Source organism: Rhamphochromis sp. 'chilingali', assembly GCF_963969265.1.
Source record: "Rhamphochromis sp. 'chilingali' genome assembly, chromosome: 15".
NCBI lineage: Eukaryota > Metazoa > Chordata > Actinopteri > Cichliformes > Cichlidae > Rhamphochromis > Rhamphochromis sp. 'chilingali'.
Window position 1 is genome coordinate 14,287,900 of NC_137942.1, and position 21,440 is coordinate 14,309,339.

Below are 21,440 nucleotides of genomic sequence, written 5' to 3' on the forward strand. Positions count from 1 at the left end.
TCTGCCTTTTGCTTGTCCTTCGTCTGTCTCTCACTCACTTTGCTTGCTTAAGGTTTGACGTCCCGGGATCACTTTGTTGTCGCTTTACTGTTCCTTCTGCTTCTTTTCTTAGGTGACTCTGCTTTTATCAGGAGAAGCTCAATAAACTGCATTGCAACAAACTCTGCTTTTCTCCAAAAACCTGAATTTTTGTTTTAGTTGTTTTCCTTTTAAAAGACATCAAAAAAGCTGAATCCAAAACTGGGGAGACAAAGTTTATCGTTTAGGTTCCAGATTTTTGAATAAACAAAACTGTTGCATACCAAGAAGTCACATCAAGGCGACACATACGGTTTATAGTGGATTTACATGAAACCTGCTTATAGTCTCCCTCGGCCATATGCTGGCACACAGAGCCGCTGAGAAATTCCTTTACAAATGCAGTGTCATCAGCAGACTTAACTGTAGTTGTCTGAGTGGGACCACTAAACAAAAAAAGGATTGATCACCTGCAGAAACTTATGCAGAATAACTCGCTGTGGGTACAATTAGGCATTGTGCTGAGACGGCGAGGAATATTTCAGCAGGTGTTTGTTTGAGCTAACTAATTGCTCATTAACAGTGAACGGACGGTTCAGCAGCTGTCGAAGCTCACACAGTAAGAAAGGCTGTTTGTTCCCCTGGATGACTTTCTCTCCCCACGGCACATATTACAGTTAAACCACGATGCAGCTGATTTTAACTGATGATGATATTTTTTACAATCTTACTATACAGTTTGTTAAAATCTTAAAATATTGCGATTCCCCAGATCCTCTGTCCTCTTTCTTTACCCTTTATTTTTGTCACTCTTTGTGATTAGATTTAATGTTTGAGCTTGTCCTTGCGAAGTCCCAGACAGGGTTTGCTTTTTCGGAGTCCTTCCATATGCATACCACACATTTATCCTTGTCTCTTCTTTTCTTGTGTTTATCAGGCATGGCTGACTGAGATCCACGAATACGCCCAACAAGATGTAGTGCTCATGCTGCTTGGAAACAAGGCAAGGCACTGAAATTCTTTCATAGCGGTAACAGTTTTTTACACATGCGTTGCAATACCGAACTTTTCTAGAGATTACCTGAGTGAGCTGCCAGCTCACATGTACAAAACCCATCTGACAGGGATATGATAGTGGCACAGATAATTGCCCTTTGGATACACAGTGAGTGGGCATGTGGAAATACTTTAAACACATGTGTTACATGTTTGAAAGGACAGCTTTGGGCAATAATCTGACCTGATTTGTGCTTAAAGGTACTCAATCTGACACTCACAGAAGTCCCATCATTTTTATACACACCCATTACTGTGGCACCTAATGTAAATTCTTCCACTATCAAGTTAGCACCTGACAATGAAACTGTTGGGTCTTGCCTTTGGTTTAAAGCCTTTAATAGGGCTTGGAAGTGAGGGACAATATAATGCACACTTGATTTTTGAACTGGATTTTGTCTTTTATGGGATTTGTTAATAACGACAAATACCAAAACACACACAAAAAAGTTCTCTAATGTTGCATCTAAGAAAATTCAGAAAAAATAAGTATCGTTGTATTTCTAAGTATCAGTAATAATTTGCTGCTCCAACAGACGCATGCTTAGCATCAACTGATGTCTGTGCTTAAGCACAACTACTTGCTAAAGCTGTTTGAAGCTCAGTCAGTTGATTATTGGTGACATTTGCTTAAAAACCTGTTTTTTTTTATGTATCCTTTATTTAGCCATGAGGGTCCAGTTGAAATACAACATCTCTTCTGCCAATGAGTCCTGAGTCATTCTGTGTGCGCACACATCTAATAACTGTCAATCAAATTTGCAAATATTAGCGAAACACATTTTCTGGAACTGTCATTCTTTCTAAGCAGAGAACAGATGTCTGTGGCTCAGAGCTCTGTCTACTTTCAGTCACCTAACGTGCCATAACAGCCTTTTAATAGCATCCCGAGACTTCTTAGCTGCCATCGGATCAGAACAAGGCTTATATATGGCAAAAAGCCTGCAATTGGTGAAAGCATATTTGGCGCTGATGCTGATGGTTGCTTGATGCTGGATTGTAACCTTGTTTTTCCTGTCTCATCAGGCTGATGCCACTCATGACAGGGTGGTGAAGAGAGAAGATGGTGAGAGACTTGCTAAGGTGAAGAACTAAGATGCATGGGGATTTGTTTAGCTGTGTCATAGTCTGAAGGTCCACACAATATAAACAGAAATTTTGCCCCAATCTTTTTCTAAACAGTGAAGACATTAATTTTTCTGTATATGTGCTTTTCCAAAGGGATTTATATGGCTGATTGGATTTTTATGGCAAGCATGAGGATTATAAATATTACAGAAATGTGTGATTATCTGGAGATCCGTTTGCATTCTCACTCTAGCTCTTTATCTGAGATTTCCTTCTGCTGTTAGGAAACGGAAGATAAGACTCGGATGTGTTTTCTCCCCCATAGATAATAAAAATGTGATAGTCAGTATTTACTCTGTAGAATTGTGTCTTATGGCTCATCGTGTTTTATGAGCTTCTGCATAACATGTATCGACTGTCAGTCATCCCCAGTTTTATAGCTCTTTCTTCAGTGCGACTGCAAATCCTTGCACTGCCTCAAAACCAAGTGCACTGAAAAAAAAGGTAAACTGCCAAGCAATTCTTTTTAGAAATGGCAGCAATAAAGTGCCAATAAGTAACTCGGGGCTCAGCCTGGAAGGAAAAAGACACATCAGTTATCATCTCTGTTTGCTGATACAAATTTGCCTGCAGAGGGAAAGCATGGAGATGGCACCGAGCTGGATTATCTACAAGTGAACAAGTGTGAAGCTGCTGGGCACTACATTTTTATGCAGTTTTTATCCACCAGTCACAATTTGTTCTTTCAAGCTTAATCCTGCTGTGTTAACTTTTTATACATATACTTATAGGCCATTTCATGAGGTTTCTTATTAACGCAAATATCTAATGCAACTCGGTACATTCAGGCATGTAGACATTGTCAAGACAAAGTTCAAACCGAGCATCAGACCGGGAGGTAACTTTGAGGCATGGTTGTTAGTGTGTTTTCAGAAACTGCTGATCTACTGGAATTTTACCACACAGCTCCCTCTCGAGTTTACAGAGAAAGGTGTGAAAAAGAGAAACTATCCAGTGAGCGCTATCTTGGTAAAAATGCCTTGTTTTTGTCAGAGGTCAGAGAAGAATGGCCAGACTGCTTGGAGCTGATAGGAAGGCAACAGTAACTGAAAAAAACACTTGTTAAAACCAAGGTGTGCGGAACAGAATCTCTGAGTGGACGGCATTGCGAAATTTGAAGTAGATGGGCTACACTTGGAATGGGAAACTGAGGCTACAAATTTTACAGGCTGACCAAAATTGGACAGCAGAAGATTGGAAAAAATATTTCCTGGTTTGAGTCTTGATTTCTGCTGCAACATTCATTTGGTAAAAACTAAATGGCTCCTACCTTCTATAACCATTCAGGCGTCTGTTGGTGTAGTAATGGTCCACGGGATATATTTCAGCACATTTTTAATTCATCCATCCATTTGCTTCCGCTTATCCTTTTCAGGGTCGGTGGGGGGCACTGGAGCCTATCCCAGCTGTCTTAGGGCCAGAGGCAGGGTACACCCTGGACAGGTCGCCAGTTTGTCACAGGGCTAACACATAGACAGAGACAACCAATCACACTCACATCTAATTTAGTGCTTCCAATTAACCTAACCCCACTAACTGCATGTCTTTGGACTGTGGGAGGAAGCCAGAGCACCCAGGGAGAACCCATGCAAACTCCACCCTGGCCTGAACTCAGGACCTTCTTGCTGTGAGACAATAGTCCTAACCACCATGCCACCTGTTTTTAATCAAATCAAGCATTTTTTTTTTTAAACAGCACAACCTACCTGAGTGTTATTGCTAACCATATCCTGCCCATCTTCTGATGGCTCAGACTGGTTTTTGGAACATGACAATGATTTCACTGTGCTCAAATGGCTTCGAAAGTCACCAGATCTCAATCCAATAGAGCACCTTTGGGATACGGTGGAACAGATGTTTTGCATCAAATCACAAATCAAAATTTAGGAAATTCAGACCTTAGCAATGTTTCAATGCAGCACATGGCTGAATGTTTGCCATAAATGGCAAACAGATTAATGGACAGGTTTGCAGTTTATTATGACTGTAAACATCTTTCTCCAGTGTCTTGAGCTCCTCTGCTCAAAGCTGCTTCTTAAAAAATTAAGAAAGAAAAGATTATTTTTTTGAGGTTTTAGTACAAACATCACAGAGAGCACAAAAAAAGCACTTTGCATTAAGATTCATTGCTTTGGCTCTGCAGGAATTCGGAGTTCCCTTCATGGAGACCAGCGCCAGGTCAGGCCTCAATGTAGAGCTGGCTTTCACTGCTGTGGCCAAGTAAGTATATTTCTCTTTGCAAGTGTCAGGGATTATATAAAGGATGTATGAATATAAAATGTGGTTTTTAATTTAAAACATTTAGTATTTTCATATAAACATGGACGTCAATGTGGAGTCAAAAAGATTTGTTACTCGTGTAAATGCTTCCTTGAAGTTGCAAATGTTTCAATAAAGATCTGAAGTACAGATTTAAATAATAGTTTTCCCTTACTAGTGTTTATTTTTGTCTTTATTTGGCTAAAAGAATGGCAGAAAGTCAGGTGGTTACACAATATTAAATTTTTTGCCTACCTCTGACTTCTGCTTGTTCTCCCCTTTTCTGCACGGGCTTTCTCTCACAGTCCAGTTTTAGTATTTCAGTCTGAGCATTTTCTAATCTGTCCATAGGTATGAATGTGAATCTCCTGTGTTAGTTGACTGACAGCCAATTCAGTCAACTAACACAGGGTTTTCAAAAATAGGTTAATGTGTGTAAAGGTCCTTTACCTCAATATCCTCTTCCTTTTCCTCAGGGAGCTGAAGCACAGGTCCATGAAGGATCCCAGTGAGAAGTTTAAGCTCCATGAGTACGTGAACAAGGAAATGAAGGGCACTGGCTGCTGCCGGTCTTAAAAGCCTGCCCCAGTCACTCTTTGGCTCTGTGTGTGTGTGTGTGTGTGTGTGTGTGCCACTTATTTCCATACTGTACATGTTCATATCTGGTGTGATCAGAAAGGAGGAGTCAGCTCCAGCGAGGTATAAACCCGTTCGACCTTCTGCTCGTCCATTTTCAGATGTCATTGTGTCAGTACACACAATCTCACTGTTGTCCTCACTAGTCTCGTTGCCTTCCTGCATCATGTGTATGTGCGTCTTGCTTTTCCCCACCCATCTCCTTCTGTAGCTGTAAATGTAGCCCAAGGTTATAATTGGCAAAAGGCAAAGATGGCACACCTCAGTTATTACCCTTTTTCAACTGCAGCTACACAATTATCTTCACCGTTGCCTGGTGTCCTTCTTTTATTTTGAAGGGTCTTTTTTGTTTTGTTTGTTGCAGAGATAAAATGCATGTTTTTAAAGCAGTTTAATTTCTGCATATAATTATTGTGTTAGATGCAACTGTCATTTTCTTCGGATGTTACGGATGAATGTTCAAATAGTAAATGTGTAGTGAAGTGTCCTCTGTACAGTTTGTGGTCAAATCAATGATTCAACAGGCTCCCTGGAGCCGGGTTAGCTCACCAGCATAAATTTAGTCTGTTTCAGCTGTGGATTTGGGGGTGGGGGGGATTTGTATTATTTTAACACAAAAATCTAGTAAAAGCAAATGGGTGTCGCTATTTTGGATACAATGAGCATTAACAGCATCCAGATATGAATCCATATTAATATAATGTTTAAACAAATTTAGACATTTGAGTTTTGAAGAGCTGTAATGCAACCACTGTTCCTGATCTGTATTTTTTTGTTAAATTATTAAAAACAGATAGTCAAACACACTGTATGCAATATACAGGAATATAAAATTGGGCTTTTTTTGGTCATTATGGTGTAAATACTACTTTTTTTTTCTGCATGTAAAATAGTTTGGATAGAAGAGAACAGCACTTTAGATAGGAATAAGAGCATGGGAGTGAAGTGAGAAATAAAGAGCTATAGAGACCTGAAGTATTGTACATGAAACATCTGTAATTTTTTTTTATTTCTCTGTTTGTTTCTTTTTTGTTTGTTTTTTGAAATCCATGCAAATCATGACAGTGTATTTAAATGCTGAGTTTTGAGCCACCTCTCATTTCTTTATATTTTGCAGGGAAATAGCTGCAGTGATTTATCGAAACGTGCAAACATACATTGAAATACTGTATATAAGTCAAACACAGAGATCATAGAATTCTAACAAGCTGGAAGTCTCTTTAGATAATCATTGGGAATAGTTCTTTAGGGGTCTTGAAGGACATTTGAAGCTCTTCTTTGGATGTTGGATCCCTTTTGTTCTGTTTTTTGTCAAGATGATCCCTCACTGCTTCAGTAAAGTTGACCTCCAGTCTTGGCAGTGTGTTTGGGATCATTTCCATGCTAAAACTTGAAGCCAACACCCCTGACTTATATGCAGCATCAGACAATGACAGAGCCTCCACCATGTTTTACACTTGGCTGTAGATGCTCACTGTTATCTCTTGACCTCCTTAACACATATTAATCAATTTAACCAAAAATTTCAAATTTGCATTCATCACTTCAAACCTGATTTTCAGTCCATTTGTTAGATAATATGATATCACCACCCTGACCTTCAGATACTGTTCATCTGCTTCTTCTTCCACTTGTCCAGTTTCCCCAGTATTTTTTAAGGACATCTGCACACTATACTGAGATAAGCTAGGTTTTCAGCTATAGCCCTTGAGAAATCAACTCAATCTTGTTGATGCAAAAATAATATTTTTATGCCCATCTTTGTTTATCTTTGGCATTTTTGGATTCAACTAAAGAAATGGGAACAATTGATGTGTTTTTGCAACAGTAACATCGAAGCTAAAGATACAATTTTTAAAAAAGCCTTTTGCCTTCATCCTTTGAGTTGCATTAGTTTGTGCCTTTTTAAATGCTTCAATAATTTAAATCATTTTTTCTATAGCAAAAAGCAACAAAATGCTATTTTGTGATGTCAGGTACAAGAATTGGACTGAAAATGGGTGAAAATGCAGCCAATCTCCAGAAAACAATAACAGAAAACCTGGAGAACTAATCCTCAAGACCACCTTAAAAACAAGAAAGTCTGGGTCTTTGGAAGTAGATTAAAAGGAAATGACCGATGACTCAAAACCTTTGCACAGTACTGCATGTATGTGTTTTCTGTACATTCGTATATAAATTGGGTATATAGTGCCATGTTTTCTTAACATTTTGAGCAGTATGTCACCTTTAATCGGTTAACAGTATTTAACTTATAATTAATATAAGAATCACAGATGACATTTTATATACTGTTGCTTAGAAAGACTCCATCTCAGTCACAGAAACCACATACTGTACTGCACTTACTGTACATGCCCATGTTTCTTTCTTTTAGCCTTGAAGTTAAGAGTATTGTTTATTTGGTTTACTACTTTTCAGTGTGTAACTTCTTTCTTGTAACTTAAAACTACAATAAAAAAAAATATGTATACATCATATTTCTCTTACACAAATTCTCTTCTTGGACAGTTACACAATACAAAGCATGCAATTACAGATCACTGAGCGCAGCAGAGAGCATGTGCGTGTTCACGCTGATTGACGTCAGCTCTTCAGGTTTGAACAAATTGTGCGACAGTCCAATGACAGTAGTGCTCAAACCTTGTTGTGCCTTTCTCCTAGGGCTGCTTTCACAAATCACTTAAAGTGTAGACCAGCAATCACTGGTTTGATGAAGTTAAGCTGCTGGAGCCTTTTTTAGTCTAAAGCCTTTCCTATGTCTCCCTCTGCTGGATAATAACTCATGACATAAAGGAAATATTTAAATAGTTGTGTATATATAGAAGAAGCAGTAAGGCTAGGCAGTACTTAGTTGTTACATTGATTACATCTGTGCTAACAAAAAAAAAGCAAAAATTGTTTATTCTACCTGTGTGGCACATAGAAAATTAGACAGTTTAAAAAAAATAAATACATTCAGAATTACACATATTTTTACAGAAAGTCTAATATAAAATAATGTATGTATACCACCTTAATGATGTTAACATGCAGTTTGATGTCAGATAAATCTGTTTTGGTCTGCATATAATTGGTCAGAAGTTTGCAGTTCATACATCTGAAATGTAATCTTGTTACTGATGACAGAACACTACACTGAAATCTCGTGAGCAGCAGCCGTTCTAACTCCAAGTTTACAGACACACACACATCTGCACATTCAGTGTAAATGTCCTGTTTCAAGTATGAAAGTAAGTCAGACCACATAGCAGATGAGTTAGCTAACATTCATGGCTCCCCACGAAACGTGTCTGGCACATCATGTAGGTGAGGCTGACGAAGACGACAGGCAGAGACAAAAGGGTAACTGCTGGAATGCCAAATAATCAAAGCTGTGTCACCGTGAGGCTGTTTTCTATGTGAGCCTTCAGTTTTCGTAAGTGCTTCTATTACAAGATGTCAAGGTTTTTTTCTTCTTCCAGCGGCAGTTTCTATATTCCTCACCCTGCACCAAGTTCTTCGTCCTCATCACGGTTTGTGCTTAAAATATGCCTCCACTGTAGAAAAGGAGAAAGAAAATAGAGCCACATGAGTTAAGAAAATAGTGGCACGTTCTTCTATGTATTAAAAAACGATTTACAGTATTGTGCAAAAGTCTTGAGCCACTCCTTATTTCTTTATATTTTGCTTCCAAGGACCCGACTTTGTTTCATTCTTTCTAAAGATCTTCTTTTGACATCAGCTGCTTTTTCACTCACTTTAAGTCCAGGTCTTGTTCTTGACCTGAAGAATATCTTATGTTTTGTTTCGCGAAACCATTCAAGACTAACCTGTTACTCTTTCAAGCATTATAAGGCATTTAGGACATGAGCCGGTGCTGTCTCTGCACATAACAGACTAGAACCAATTTAAAATTTGTTACCATTTCTTTTGTTGAATCTTAACAAATGCCAAAGATAACACAGTTTGACAGGTACAAAATAGTATTTATGTACTAATAAGGTGATTCCCAAAGAGCTTTGAGCTAAAAAGTGTACACAACAGTGTAAGTTTCTACAACCAAGCTCTGTCATGGTTTTCAGCCAGTTGTGTGTCAGATTTTGTCAAAATTGGTGGAAATATGAGCCTTGCATCAGATTGGCGATCTGTCCAGGGTGTACCCTGACTCTTGCCCTATACCTGCTCCAGTCCACCCACAACCCTAATAAGGATGAGCAGAAAAGGATGTTTGGATGGATGGACGATGGAATTATGAACACAGAAAAGTATCTGATTTTGATCCACTGTGCAATACTATCTAGAAATTGTCAGATTGGCAGCAGCTTCATTTTTCACTGCAAGTGCAGTAAAAGCATACCTTTGATAGAAAACACACAATGGGACAGTATCAGCCATGGATTGGCCTCCCCAGAGCCCGGAGGTCAACGTTACTGAATCAGTGTGAGATCATCTCAACAAAGAATGGAACAAAAGCCAGCCAACATCCAAAGAAGAGCTTTGAACATCCTTAAAGAAGCATTGAGAACAATTCCTGATAACTATTTACACAGCACTTTTTTGTATCTTTGCACATTTCCTAGCAAAATATTAAAAAATGAGGGGTGGATCAAGACTTTTGCACAGCACTGTATGTGTTTTGTAATTTTTTTTTATTTTAACCTGCATACTCCTGAGGCAGCATTGGTCTGTTAATAACTGTAAGGAAAGCAGTGATCCATTCTTTCTGCTCCACTTCGGTCTCACATGCAAAGAGGAACTTCCTATCTGGGGTCACTATTGTTATTCCAAATGGCCAATGGTAACCCTGGATAGTGGAAGGGAGGTTGGGAAGCACAATGTAGCCATTTTCCTGACTACCGATGAAGACCTCACCACGTGCATAGGCATCCTACAAGCAGAGAGAGAAGCAGTTTTAATGTATGTAATGTAGTTTTATGTACCTGAATCAAACTTAAATTCAGAAGAGTTAATGGATATGGAAATTGCTTCATTAAAGTATAAAAACACACAAAACGTGTGAATAAAATCAAAGGTGCTGTGCTAAAGGCTACTTGCACAAATTCTGGGTCATGGTCTCTTAAAAACAAGAATTGACTGTAGAGAAACATCACAGCACCATCTGCTGGTCACAGTGTGTAATTAAAATTATTTTCATATGTTTTACTGGTGAAACTTTACTACCAGTGGATCCTTGAAATACAAGAGCCTCCTGTCATCCATCGTAAACCACCTCTTCTTGAAGCCCTCTGTGTGCTGCAGGACAGAAAACAAGACATCGAAGTCATCTTGACGGCATCACTGTGATTTTTTTATTTTATTTTTCTCCTGTGCTATATGATCGGCAATTTATCTACACAAAACAAAATCACCTTTGGACCAGTCTTCTCCATGTAGCCCTCTTTTAGGTAGTTTCTGGTTACCTTTGGCAGCAGCTGCACAAAGAAAAAGAAACATACTCAATCATTTCAGGAAAACGTTTGATTTGTTGTTCGTTTCTTTTTTAACTGTATATGTGCGCATGCTTATATTAAACTGACTACTGGTTTGCAGTTAAACCACATTGAGAAGTTGTTGTGATTTAGTGTTTTACATAAATAAAACTGAATTGAATTGAATTTGACATTTTAGAAATAAATACAGTTTACCGAGCTGTACTGAAGTTAAAAACACCTGCAAAAGGTTTAAATTAAACCTCTACATGAGCTTAAATCATGAGTACAGCAACCAGATTGAAGCACAAAAGATGCCATTATTGTGTGCAATATTACCTTCATAATGACAAGTTCAAAAGAAAAGGAAAAACTTGTCTTCAGCCACCTTAGTTGTAGCTGCCTTCATGCAGGAGCCCATATATGAGAGCACTTACTCACCTCAGAGTTTAGAGCTAGAGGAAAAGCCACCTGCAGGTAGCGCAATCGAGCTGCTCTGATGCCATTGAACCAGTCCACTATTTCCTTAAGAGAAGGACATAAGGAAGTATAATGGCTAAGTTACACATTATCATGTCATTTAAACCATTGGTCCCATCCCCAATTAACTCCACTAACAAGGTAACTTCTTAAAAATGCTTTGTAAGAAAACCATCTGAAACTAAGCTATTGGCAAATATATTGGTCACTATTTTTAATTAAACAGATCCCTGTGATGCTCTTACTAAAGTAAATTTGTTACATGTTGAATTGTAATTGCCAACCTTTTCCTCTAGAGGGACACATTAACTTTCCCAAGCTCACGATTTCCCATCTGAAACACCAAACGGGGCGTGTCAACTCACCTTTCCATCCTCGTGGTAAACAAAGACATTCCTAGTGCTGTTGTCCTTTAAGTAGGTTATCTGCAGGCCATGGGCAGTGCCCATTTTGGATGGCTGGAAAGTGGCATTCAAAGTATTGATCTTCATAATCGCTTTAGGCTCTTTGGCCTGCAGAAAGTAAAGACTTTTTGTTAAACATTCTCGCCATTATCAAGGCTGTTTTTGCACATTAATAACCAATTGTAGACTAGGTGATAACCACATTTGCCAAAACACACAGGCTCCTTATTTATACAACTTCATATATTACAAAGAGAAAAATCAGGACATGTATGAAGTGATAGAGTGTAAGCAAAACAGACAGAACTCACGTCATGCTTGTTAAAGTATTTAAGCACACCCTCTCGCTCGGACAGAATAAATTTTCGGCTTAGGTATTGTCCATTGTCTCTGCCACGTTTCCACAGAAACCCTTCTCTGTAGCCTGCCAGGAGGAGAGAAACACAGGTTGGGGGTGAAAGCAAAACAACTTTTATTAATGCTGAAAATCTCAGACACACATCTAAGAAATGTCCACAAATAAACAAACTGTTATTAACTTGATAATCAGATAGATAAATGTGCACTGGGTGATTTAGAGCAAGAAGAAAACTGTCACTTTTAAGGCTGATCCATTTACATTATAAAACAATGATAGCCTCTCTGCATATACTGTAGCATTGGCATTTGTTTTGGACCTTTGTTTCTGACCCTGTTCAGTGTTCAGTTCCCATCGCTTATGTTCATGCTATGTTTCAAATAAAATCTAAAATTATATGGTTTAATTTGCTTTGCCAGGTTAACTCCTACTATTTTGATATATTTAGACAGAAATTGTTCTGAAGAGTTGCAGCAATTGCACAATACACAAAGCTTTTATATCCACTTGCCATTAAAAAAAAAAAAAATTGACTCATGCCGCCTTACACTCATGGCTGACACTTTAATTCCAGAAAGCAAGTACGGAAATCCCTAAACCCACATTGTCTTGCTAAATAGGTTTAAACTAATCCAAATGCTAAAGAAAACATAAGTTATATTATTGCACAACCACGTCTTGTGGTTACTCATCCGGTGAATTAAACGCCTATTACACAATCGCTTGAAGAGCTAACCAGTAACAACATTGGTGGAGGCCACTGAAAGACATACTGATGACCTTGTGCTTGTGTGTGTACCCTTTTAGTATTTGTGACCACTGTTCTAAGAACCTCAGTAATGGCTTTTACTATACATAAATAATTAAGCTTCTACTGATCTACAAGCCTGAAAATGACTGAAACAAATATGCTAGCACACACACTAAGCACGTTTGTTTCATAGCTGTAACTGAACAATCGGGAGCAGTGAATGACTCCACTTATTTTTAGTCATACCTAAATAATCATGTCAATCATTCACCTATTTTCTCCTCCCCACAAACACATAGACACACACACAGTAGTAGATGGTCCTATTCTTGACCATGGCCACACACAAAACCGTAATAACATTATTCTCATACAGACAATTAAAACTGAAACACTAAGGAAATATAAAATGCACCCAAATAACAGAGAGCTAGATCCTGATGCTGAAGTTGATACGAAATCAAAAAACACTTGGGTATTGTTCCTCAGCTGTTACTCTACCAACACTGTGATGCTACAACGCAATCGCCATAGTCACACGTGAACTACAAAGTTTCCCCATTTTTACATGTAGCACTCAAAAGGCTAATTAGGCAGCCAAGTGTTTAAGGGTGCATACTACGTGAGCAAATGGTCTTAATCAAAATTAAATGGAAATCTGACTGGATATGAATAGCTGCATGTGTTCCTAGTAATATATTACATTGATTCGTCAGAAACAACGAAAACTACTTCCCCCGCAAGAAACTGTACCAAAAAAAAAAAAAAAAAAAGCACCTCAGTTAATTGCTGCTGCTGCATGAGGTTAAATACATTGCTATAGGGGCCAGAGGCTTCAAAATAAGAGGAGGATGTGCCAGAAATTTATACAGTAAATTACAGTACCTAGAATTATGGTACACCTGCATCTTTCTTCACTTTCCTACTTAAATATGCATTTTGAGTCACAAATAGAACCTATTGCTGTGGCTGAGCAATAGCTCCCTTTTGCTTGGAAGAGCAAAGGGAGTTTCGGATGGCAGTGTCCGTCTCTCTCCAGATCCTGCACAGATGAATACTGCATGTTTTGGCATAAAATCTATGTGCGCTGTTGTATACAATGCTCATGCACAAAAGAGGGCATTCTTCCTCCACGGCAGGCACGCATATTCACATGCTCTAAACCTCTGCACAGCACAACACAAGGGAGCATTGACAGAGAGACAAAGTTTGACTGTCATGAGACTATGATAACAGGGCTTTATATTCTCTACCTGCAACTGAGAAGACTTTTAGTTTCTGCATGCAAACATCCATATGTGTGCCAGGATCTTAGCCCAGACTCAAATCTGCGGTCTACATTTTAAATATGTTCAGCTGACCTGACTAACACGAGACCAGAGCAATTAGTTACAAACCTTCCTGCTTGCCTTGCACATCTACTCTGCAGCACTAACAATACAACGCACAATACACTTCAGATTGTATATTGGCGCACAACAAAAGCAAATCTTAAGCTTTATGCTAATTTTTAAATGCACGAGGTTCCTCAGAGACACCCAGTGACAACCTCATACGACTTAGTTAAAAGGGAACTGTGTTGATTTTACCCATCACATTCTGCTTCCTCATCATGTGGACTACAGCATGTGAACCTACCATCTGTGATGCTGCCCTACTACAAATTCTAAGACACAATCGCACACACACACCTTCTGAAGGTGTGGTTTTGAGTAACAAAGTATTGTATTATATAATGTACAATTTTTTTTTTAACTGCTTTCTGTCGGGTTGAACAAAATTTAACTTGCCTTGTTTCCTGTTTTCCAAACAGACGTTACCAGGGGAAGCAGTCTTTCAAGCTTGATAGTATGTATGGTTTGTGACCATCATTTCTTATCTGGGTAACATATACACACGTCTGACAGCTTCCCATTTCCTCAGACTTTGCTCAACTCTGAGTAGTTGCTAAAGAGAAGAGTGGATTTCTCAGAACTTAGCAGCATTGTAACATTGTGGGGTAGGCCTATCCTTTATGTGTGGCTCTTTTAAATAAGATCCTATGAATAGGTATGAACACACAACACAAGATCCCCATTGCCCTGAAAAACAAGACAGCCTGCTCTGGAAAAAAAGGTCTAATCACAATAAAAATACTTCAAATTACTCCGTTCTACTAAATCATTTATCTCAAAGAGTGCCGGGTTAACTATTCACACATTAACCTCAACTTTTTGCCCATTTTCAGCACTTATATTCTGTATCTAAACATTTCATACAGTGTCCAAAAAAGTTGTAAATATTAAAATAAATAATAATTTATTGTCATTAATACAACTACGCCTATCTTTTTGGCACCGAGTTTGGTGAAAACCATACATGCACTGTGTATAAAGGTCTTAAAACAATATATAAATAAATAGTTACCAACAGTTCAGACATTGGTTAGAAAGAATAAAGATGTATAAAGATAACAATCGAATAACTGGAGTTTTGTTTTTATATAAATAAAGTTTCTCCTGTCATCGGTGTTAAATATATCATCTGCTTTAAATATCTTAAAGTGCATTTTATTGCTTTTAGCATGGATTCAATTCAAATACATTTTCTGTTTGCTATTTTATTTAGGTTTTGTGAATCGACTGCATACTGCCCTTGCGACTGTAGAAAAAAAGCAATTTTTATGCCATGATTTAAACAGCATAGGGATTTTCTGCTACACACCCAGCGATGCAATGCACCTCATTTTACAATCATGGCCATTGTGCAACTCAACAGACGATACTGACGATATGAAATGAGAACTCTAAATGTAACGTCCACTAATGAGGGTGTGTCCATATTATTCAGAGAAGTGAATAAGAGAAGATTGTTTTGGAAACGCTACATAATCTTCGCATCATAATCTTAGCTGTGTCATACATTCGTGCATGCGAAAATCACAATAGTCATAACAGGCAGACTCATAGTAGTCCAGTCTTGGCATTTGCACACTCATTGCCAGTCAGTGGCAGAGGCGTCCGTTATTGATTAACTGAGTCTGGTTTCCACTGGTGCTTCTTTGTCTCTTATGAGACTGCATTGGGCAATTAGCCAGACGTCCATTATGAAAGGGACATGATTCAGCACAAAAGGCATGGATAAGTGTTCACACATTAAGTTTGAGTTTAGATAAACTAAAATGAGAAAAGGGTGTTTTGGTAATTAGTGAGAAACGAGAATAAATAGGATCTGTAGGGCAGAAAAAGACCGTTTTCTTCACTTGATGACATACCCTCATTGTCTCTGCAACATAAGCCATGCTGACACACCATCTATCTCTAAACAGCTGACTAATTGGGCTGGGCTATGTAAATGAGCACTGGGTGATGGTGCCTGGTGGACCATGACTATTTATTTCCTATTACACCCTTTGATGCCATTACCAAGTCACATAGTACCTCCTGCAACAACAGCACCTGCCAACATCTCACCAATTAAGCTGATATATCTCATTTCTGTTTTTATGCCCTTCAATTATTTTCTTTATTCCCAAAATCCTGAATTATTACTTGAAGTGGAGGTGGTAAAGTGGCGTGCTTTCTGTCCTCGATCCTTGTTTGGGTTAATAGATGACGCTTTCTCGCTGATTCAATCAACACTGAATGGGTGGTGCAGCGTAAGACGCAGAAATACATCTTCTTTTGGTCATGTAAAAGGGTATAACTATATGCATATAACTGTGCACAGGTATGTTGTATTCTTACCTGCCGAGTAGGGTTCCTGCTTTTCCACGCACAAAAACTCCTTCCTCTCGTACTTGGCTCGGATCCACTGATCCCGCAGGACCCTGCAGAACGGAGGCTGTTAGACACTCAGCTCTGCCTGGGTTTGATGTTTACTTCATGCCTCAGCTAATTTGTTGTAAACATCTCATTAACTTGCGCAGATGCCGACCCTCGTGGATTCATTTTGTGCAAACATCTATCAAATACAACCTCATCATCTTGTAATTATCATTTGTGTCTCCCTTGTCCTGTTTCAAACATAATAACGATTAGATGGTGTGTGATGTTCTTTAGCGTCATATTCTTCTCCTTTTTTCCATTTTCTGTATTTTTTGGTTCCCTTAATAATAATAATCATAATAATTGCACTTGTATGCATCTTCTCAGTATGTTCAAACTGCTGCGGTATTACTGTGTGTGCAGCTCTTCACTGTAGTAAATGGATCTGCCTTTTTCATCCCTATTTTCTTCACTCATCAGTCACCCCTCCAAAACACAACACATGCCCGTTTAGACTTTCTGACATGACAGGTCACTGTGGTGCTGTTCAAAATTGTTATTTATATCGCTGAACAGTTAAGAAGAAACCCTCGTGCTGAATTGCTGCTTCCTGTTCATACTACAGGAACTGGGCATTCTTATCAATGTCATCCTGCCAAACCAAAACCACTTGTTAATGAAGACATCCATTTTCCCAACAGCTGCAGGCTTAAAGGCACCATTGCTAATATTTACTGCATAAAATAACAATTAATTTAGAGCATATATAGAGAGAAATTTACTAGTTTTAATAGTTTTCAATACTTATTACTAAAAACAAAAACAGTTTCTGTCATATCCCACTGCTTTGTGCTTATCCATGTTGCAGTCATAATAAGAAAATGGAAACCTTCTTTCAATTTAAAAGGTTTTACATATCAAGACATAATAAAAAATAATCTGGTCCTTAGCCTGTGTTAAAATGATCATCATCACCCCTTTGTCACTGTGCTCGACTGTTGGTTTGGTGTGTTTGTGCTGAGGTGCTGCGTTTATTTTTTTTACCAAACATAGTTCTTGGCATTATGGCCAGACTTTTGACTTTTGGTTTCATCTGTCCAAAAGGCATTGTTCAGGAAGATTTCTGGTATGCTCAGATGCAACTTTGCAAACATAAGCCATGAAGGCGGCATCAAGGCGACCCTTCTAAAGTGCCATATTTCTTTTGTTTTTCTAATTTTCTACTGTCATGTACTTTAACATTTAACATGGTTGGCAAGAGGTCTTACAATGTTTTCCACTTGTGAAGAATCTTTCTCACTCTAGGAAGATGGACTTGAAATTGTTGGAAAATGACCTCATAACCCTTTCCAGACTAGTGGGCAGCAACAATTGCTTCTATAACATCACTGCAAATGCCTTTCATCTTGGGCATTGTGTCAGTGCGTATCTGAATGATCCAGAACAACAAGCTGCCAAAACTTCTTTGTTTGAGGTGCTCACACTTACTGATGATCAATCAATCAAGTTCATTTGATTAGTAGAACCTGTGTGCTACCTTCCCTCTCAATCCCTAAGGTTATACTTTCACACGGCTTCTGCAATTTGGCTTAATCTTTGTTAAATATACAATGGCACAGTGCAGTATGTCGTGTATTGTAGCTTGTCTGAGGTTGTATTTACCAAATTTCAAGATTTGCTGAGGAACATAATATTTTTTATTATGTACTAATGTGTAAAACCTTCGAAGTGAAAGAGGGTGTACTTTCTTTACATTTTGACTGCGTATTTAGAGGTGACTCAAACATAAAGTGGAACAAAAGAGGATGGATTACTTACGTGCAATCCTTGAAGGTGGGGCAGTAGTAAAAGGCAGGAACTAGCTGTTCATATATGGCTTTGGCAGCATTGTTACCAACAGAGTCCATAAACTGTGGAGGAGGGGAAAAAACATTCACTCTATAAGGAATATCTGTTTGTGTTCACAGCTTTCTGTAGATATTCAAAATGCTGTGCTTGGAGCTCAGTGTTAGTTTGGCTGACTCTTTGCCCAAAGTTTGACTGCTGCACTTTTGTGTCTTCGTATTTAAAATTGAGGATGCTGCTCAGCACGCAGAGAAGTATACACAGACACGCCTTTGCATAAGTACACAAAGAAGCTGGTTGTGTCCGTCAGCTGCTGGCCCATTTCTTTTAGTCCAAGCTTAATTCATATAGATGACCTTTATTATTTTTTCAAGCAGAGATGCAGGGGGAAGTGTGGGAGACAGAAAGATAGCTGCTCATAGATGCTTGAGAGAGATGGGTGCAGATGTGATTTCAAGCCTGATTGCTGATCCCCACTTACTAGAGGATCTCCTACTGGGTTTCTCACCTCCAACTCAGAAGGGGTCCAGGGATCCAGAATAAGAGATTTGACCTTGCTGATCTGAGCAATGTTTCGATGGAGGCCTGAGCAGCTGTGACACACAAACACGCCAAGGGTGTACGATGCCCACTCTGGGCCTGTAATGCAGGATAAAGAGGTATATGACCACACACACACAAAATATTTTACCTTACGTAACTGCCACACTGAAAAATTCCTGACAGACACTAATGGTTCCAAATAGTAACTGGGAAAAGTGGTTATCACAGGCAAATAGAACAACCATTGCTGTAGTTGATTAAGATTTCAAATAAACACAAATATGTTACAAATGTCGCCTGAGAAAGAACAGAAATCAGCACAGGCAGAAGCATAACAAGATTAAGACAAGCCAACGATAAAAGCTTGGTTGTTTCTCGGTCATTCTGCCTCGTCGTCTTTAACATAAGCAGATGATCAGCGCACAGCATAAATAGATTTCCACATATGCTCACTATAGTATACACAGGAAGTTACTAGTGCGCAATAAGCTTGTTTCTAGGACCTAAATTTAGGCAGCCTAAATCTTCAGTATTTATATCAAGACCCCGTGTTTTTAATAAGCGTCTGTATGCAGGAATAGATACATAAATACACATCACATTCACCTTTAACATGAATGCTTAAGCAAAGGTTTAAAAGTTGAAAAGCAGGGAAAGAAAAAACTTCACAGAGTTTTATGTATACCACACACTCTTTTTTTTTTTAACTCATGCAGTATGACAAGCTGCACTAAATGTTTTTAAATTTAGTACAGAGAACAAACGCTGAGCAGGGTTATAATACAGTGAAGGTGTGAGGAGATGCAGATATATTTCGAAGTTTAATTTTTAGCGTCATTGCACTGACCAGCGTGAGGCTATATTATACCTGCCATTGTGGTTATTTTGTAACTGAACCGCAGAACTGGGGCAACAAGATTGGTGTCAGCATTCAGCAGCCTTTAAACCGTCTCTGAGGAAGGCAAAGCCGCACACATGCAAGAGAGCATGAGAACAAAGAGCTCGATTACTTCCTCGAGCATAATTTAAAAACTGTGCACATGCGAAACCGTGTATCTGTAACACTGAGACAAGATGCTGCCGCGTGGTTAGCAAGTCCCACGCCGACTCACCCTCTCGGTCTAACACTGAAGTCATTCTACACAGAAAGTGTAATGCACGCAGAGCCTAAAAATATATTTAAAAATGTATGAGTGTGTTCAAAACTTAGAGCTGAAAGAAAGGACTCCAAGAGAACTGCAGCCGTGTTTATTACTGGTATTTTAATATGATGCTCTCATGTGCTTGTCGCCTTCCACACAAGAGAATCTTGAAGGCTGCAGAGTAGATAAGTGAAAGTAAATTTCACAAGCAACACCTTTTTGAAAATGCATGCATGCTCTCATATACTGAGCTGCAGATTTGATTAATGTTAAACAACTAGGTGTGTTCCTCAGGGTGTGTGACCACATGTCTGCAAGCTGAAGAAGAAAACCAACCACGTACATAAACACCCATTTGGCTACTTAGCATGAACAGTAAAAATAATAATAATAAAAAAATTTTTTTACTGAAACTACTGAAAACCTCCGACTGACAGTATTGGTTGTTGTTGTGTTTTTTTTTTTTTTATCAGAACTCACAAACGTATTGCATCAGTGTGAAAATCTTCATTGTGTCAACTATCGCACAGGTGTCATAACTGCCCGAGAAGAGAAACTAAAGCAGTTACGTTCGTGTGTCTCAGTTGGGATTGCCACAGAATGTATGAACACTCTTAAAACTGGATGTCCAGCATCTGAGAGTGACTCCACTCCTCCAGCCTACCTGCAGCTCCACAGTCGGCACAGTTCCCATTCCCAGGTTTGTCCAGAAGCGCTTTCACACGCTGTCTGATCATTTCGTGATCGGAGGTCATTTAAGTTTAACCTATTTTGCTCCGACGCCTGATCAACCCCTAAAATCCTCCAGCAGTCTTGCATAGAAAGTAGCCCAGATACTGTGGCCGGACGAACTGAAGTAAATTCGCAGGGCGTCAGAGCGCGCTTGGCCAAACAGGAGCGGTGTCGAATTTAGGTGGTGCCTCGATGAGAAGAAGAAAAAAAATGAAGCACGTTCAGCGTTGTGTAGATGCTTTAACACTGAAACAGCAAATGCAAACACAACTCTTCTTTGTTTATTTGGAGGGAGACCTCCAGTGGTCATAATGGAGACTTACGCAGAGTGGAACCACCCATATTTGACCTCTTCCTCGCTATTTCACTTCACTACAAAATGTAGTCTGCCAGATCAGTCATTCAAATCTACTAACAAACTCGGCAGGACCGGTCACACAGAAAAGAACAATTTAGATCAAGGTTTGATTAATTTAAATATGCTAGGGACAAACTGATTTTAATGTGTATAATAACTGCATTTCTTTTAGATCTGTTCCATTAGACTGTACAGAGGTACATTGTAAGCTGACTCACTGGCAGTTTACTGGACATCCTCATTAATAAAATTCGTTTCACCGCACCATTTCCTGTTAAAGAAGATTAAGACTGCATGAAATTTACTATAATCGTGATAGAAAATTTCATGGGAAAAGGGAAATATGTGAAGAAGGAGCCTATTTTTTACAAACCCATCCAACTATACCAGGAATTATATGCTGAAAGGAGGTAATAAAGGAAGTAATGAGGAAAGTTTCCTCAGTATTTAGAAATTTTGACTTTACAATGTTGTCACATAGATGCTTCTGGGTGATGTCACTCAGGCAGGAACCTCCTAAGCAAAACTGATTATTCCACCACACCCTGAATGTCAGCAAAGGCCTCTTTTTCC

At 38.8% G+C, this 21,440-nt stretch overlaps 2 protein-coding genes across 2 annotated transcripts in view; one reads left to right on the plus strand and one right to left on the minus strand.

Moving 5' to 3' along the window:
• LOC308412257 (ras-related protein Rab-26-like) overlaps positions 1-5,473 on the plus strand; it is a 58,919-nt gene extending 53,446 nt beyond the window's left edge. The window contains exons 6-9 of the mRNA XM_080906475.1: positions 956-1,021; positions 2,101-2,157; positions 4,346-4,422; positions 4,938-5,473. Coding sequence (XP_080762601.1) covers positions 956-1,021; positions 2,101-2,157; positions 4,346-4,422; positions 4,938-5,037 — 300 coding nt within the window. The 3' untranslated portion in view covers positions 5,038-5,473. The remainder of the gene's footprint in view (positions 1-955; positions 1,022-2,100; positions 2,158-4,345; positions 4,423-4,937) is intronic.
• Positions 5,474-5,617: 144 nt separating this feature from the next.
• On the minus strand, positions 5,618-21,372 carry LOC308412254 (arf-GAP with dual PH domain-containing protein 1-like). The gene is made up of 11 exons (XM_080906473.1): positions 20,442-21,372; positions 18,601-18,731; positions 18,066-18,157; positions 16,227-16,309; positions 11,704-11,816; positions 11,354-11,500; positions 10,950-11,033; positions 10,449-10,511; positions 10,261-10,332; positions 9,739-9,967; positions 5,618-8,636 (listed from the first exon to the last, which is right to left on the minus strand). The coding sequence occupies exons 1-11, from the start codon at positions 20,530-20,532 to the stop codon at positions 8,608-8,610; spliced, it is 1,134 nt and encodes a 377-aa protein (XP_080762599.1). The 5' UTR covers positions 20,533-21,372; the 3' UTR covers positions 5,618-8,607.
• Positions 21,373-21,440: the final 68 nt, after the last annotated feature.

Excerpts from the sequence above, each read along its gene's own strand:
- LOC308412254 (XM_080906473.1), bottom strand. The coding sequence starts at position 20,532 with ATGACCTCCGATCACGAAATGATCAGACAGCGTGTGAAAGCGCTTCTG. Across the intron at positions 11,817-16,226 it reads GCAGGAACCCTACTCGGCAG|GCTACAGAGAAGGGTTTCTG; the intron begins GTAAGAATACAA and ends TCCTCCTGGCAG. Across the intron at positions 11,034-11,353 it reads TTTACCACGAGGATGGAAAG|GAAATAGTGGACTGGTTCAA; the intron begins GTGAGTTGACAC and ends CCTTCTCTTAAG.